This window comes from Plectropomus leopardus, unplaced genomic scaffold, assembly GCF_008729295.1.
Source record: "Plectropomus leopardus isolate mb unplaced genomic scaffold, YSFRI_Pleo_2.0 unplaced_scaffold25420, whole genome shotgun sequence".
NCBI classification, from domain to species: domain Eukaryota; kingdom Metazoa; phylum Chordata; class Actinopteri; order Perciformes; family Serranidae; genus Plectropomus; species Plectropomus leopardus.
The window spans coordinates 1-1,936 of NW_024627625.1; the positions used below are offsets into that span (position 1 = coordinate 1).

The 1,936-nt window shown below is 40.8% G+C and overlaps 1 protein-coding gene across 1 annotated transcript; it reads right to left on the bottom strand.

The window, feature by feature from the left end:
- On the bottom strand, nucleotides 1-1,825 carry LOC121966651 (mediator of RNA polymerase II transcription subunit 15-like). Its single transcript, XM_042516720.1, has 3 exons — nucleotides 1,672-1,825; nucleotides 354-441; nucleotides 1-226 (listed from the first exon to the last, which is right to left on the bottom strand). The coding sequence occupies exons 1-3, from the start codon at nucleotides 1,737-1,739 to the stop codon at nucleotides 158-160; spliced, it is 225 nt and encodes a 74-aa protein (XP_042372654.1). The 5' UTR covers nucleotides 1,740-1,825; the 3' UTR covers nucleotides 1-157.
- Between the last annotated feature and the right edge of the window lie 111 nt (nucleotides 1,826-1,936).

Below are 1,936 nucleotides of genomic sequence, written 5' to 3' on the forward strand. Positions count from 1 at the left end.
TTCTTAAGGATTTAGTTTGCCTGCGTGTTCCAGGGTTGAAACTGCTATTTACAAAGTCCATCATTTTCCATGTTTTTCACGACTGATTTTAAACGTACTCCAGTAAATTCACGAGTGCCAAATTCAAGCACCTCAGGCACCTGGTGTGAAGCGTCGTTCAGGTGAAATACTTACGGATGTCTCTGAAGTGAATGATGAGCCTCGCCACCAGAGATAAATACTCCTCCTGGGGAATAAAGTGAGACGGTCACAACGCGTCCTTCAGGGGGAACATTGTCTCTGGGACAGACGTCTCGTCCGTCAGAGGGAACATTGTCTCTGGGACAGACGTCCTGCAGAGGACCAGTACTCACTCTGGATTTGGCTTTGACGTAAACGTGGTTCTCCATGTCGTTGCTGGACTTGGTGTGTGCGGTTCCTGCCTTCCTCATGGCCTCCTCGCTGAGTGGAAACACACTGATCAAAAACTCGACAAACACACCACACACACCTCTTCAGCAGCAGGAACATTCATGATCTTTTCTCGATGCAGTTTTTAAATTATTTTAATATATGTCGTCCAAACAGGAGCTGCAATTTCATTCATGCATCCGTCTCTTTCCTGGTGTTATTTTACTGTCTATAAGTACATTCGACCAGTGTTTTGTTAAAAAAAACTGCTGTGTTTGATTTTATGTCAATAAACTGACCTTTTTTTAATCTAATATTTCAGTTTTCACCTCTAACATGTCAGTATTTGCTATTTCTGAGTCCTCTGTCGGTGAAAACAGGTAATTTAATATCTTTAAGTGGAAAGTGTAAAATTCTGGTGGTCATTTTCTGACATTTTAAAGCCTAAACAACACATAACATACACATACATATACATATAGTACTGTGAAAACTTTTGTAGTATGTTTTACTGCTTTGGTTATTAGGTGAATTCATTTTAAATTTTGAGTATATATAGCAGACAGGAAAGGAGGCGAGCCCCCCAAAAAACACGAAATGTGCAACATAAACCTTCAAATTTCACTGTAAAAGTCTGATTTTAAATTAACCATTAGACACATGACATGAATACTGTGTATGTACAAAACCAATATTAACGCTACATATTAGCAGTCTTGTTTTTATTGGTTTTAAACACAGCGTTACATCGTTACATATATAAGTACACAGTGTGTACTATGTTCATCCATAAATATATGGAAATACGGTGTAAGATGTTCATACATTTTAAACACAAATAAATCGGTTTGTTTGAGACAGAGGGATTATTAATAATAACTAATAATTTCTGTATACGTTTGATTTTAACAGCAGTAAATGTCGGTGTGTGTCTGTGCTCGGTTCAGCATCACAGTGATGGAAACAGTCAAACCGGTGAAGAGTTAACCCGACCGGAGTAACAGCTAACGATGCTAATTATTAAATATCATGTAAAATTCAATAAAGCATATTTTTGTTATTTCCTTAAAGGAGGCCGAATTCAAACATGGGCCCGAACTTTACATGACATGTCCTTTATCGTGTTAATTAAAGTGTTTTTCGTTCGTTTTTAACGACTCGGTGTTAATTTACACGTTTTTTAAACGCGGTCCGACGTGACGTGTTTTCCTGTCAGTGCTAACGTTAGCTTAGCTCGACGCGCTAACGCAAAAACACAAACAAAAGGACTGAATGTCTCACATCTGAGCGACGACTTTCTGTCGGAACTGCGGGCTCCTCCAGTCGCTGTCGGGTCCGGGGACTTCCATCGCGGAGAGTCGGTGTTTCTGGAGGATTTTACCGAAGAGTTGACTGTTTTCTCTCCGCGCTTCCTTCTTCCGCTTACGACAAAATGGCGGCCGCCGTTTTCTGTGAATGACCGTTACCGCCGCCTGCTGGACGGAGCGGGAAACCGTCACTAGACAGGGAGGAGGGTTAGGGACTGTGCGTTATTTATCAGAGGAGA

What these genes read in the sequence shown, in the direction of transcription:
- LOC121966651 (XM_042516720.1), bottom strand. Translation starts at nt 1,739, where the DNA reads ATGGAAGTCCCCGGACCCGACAGCGACTGGAGGAGCCCGCAGTTCCGA. An exon ending in CAGAAAGTCGTCGCTCAGAT is followed by an intron (nt 442 to 1,671) that starts GTGAGACATTCA and finishes GTTTCCACTCAG; the next exon opens with CGAGGAGGCCATGAGGAAGG. An exon ending in ACGTCAAAGCCAAATCCAGA is followed by an intron (nt 227 to 353) that starts GTGAGTACTGGT and finishes TTTATTCCCCAG; the next exon opens with GAGGAGTATTTATCTCTGGT.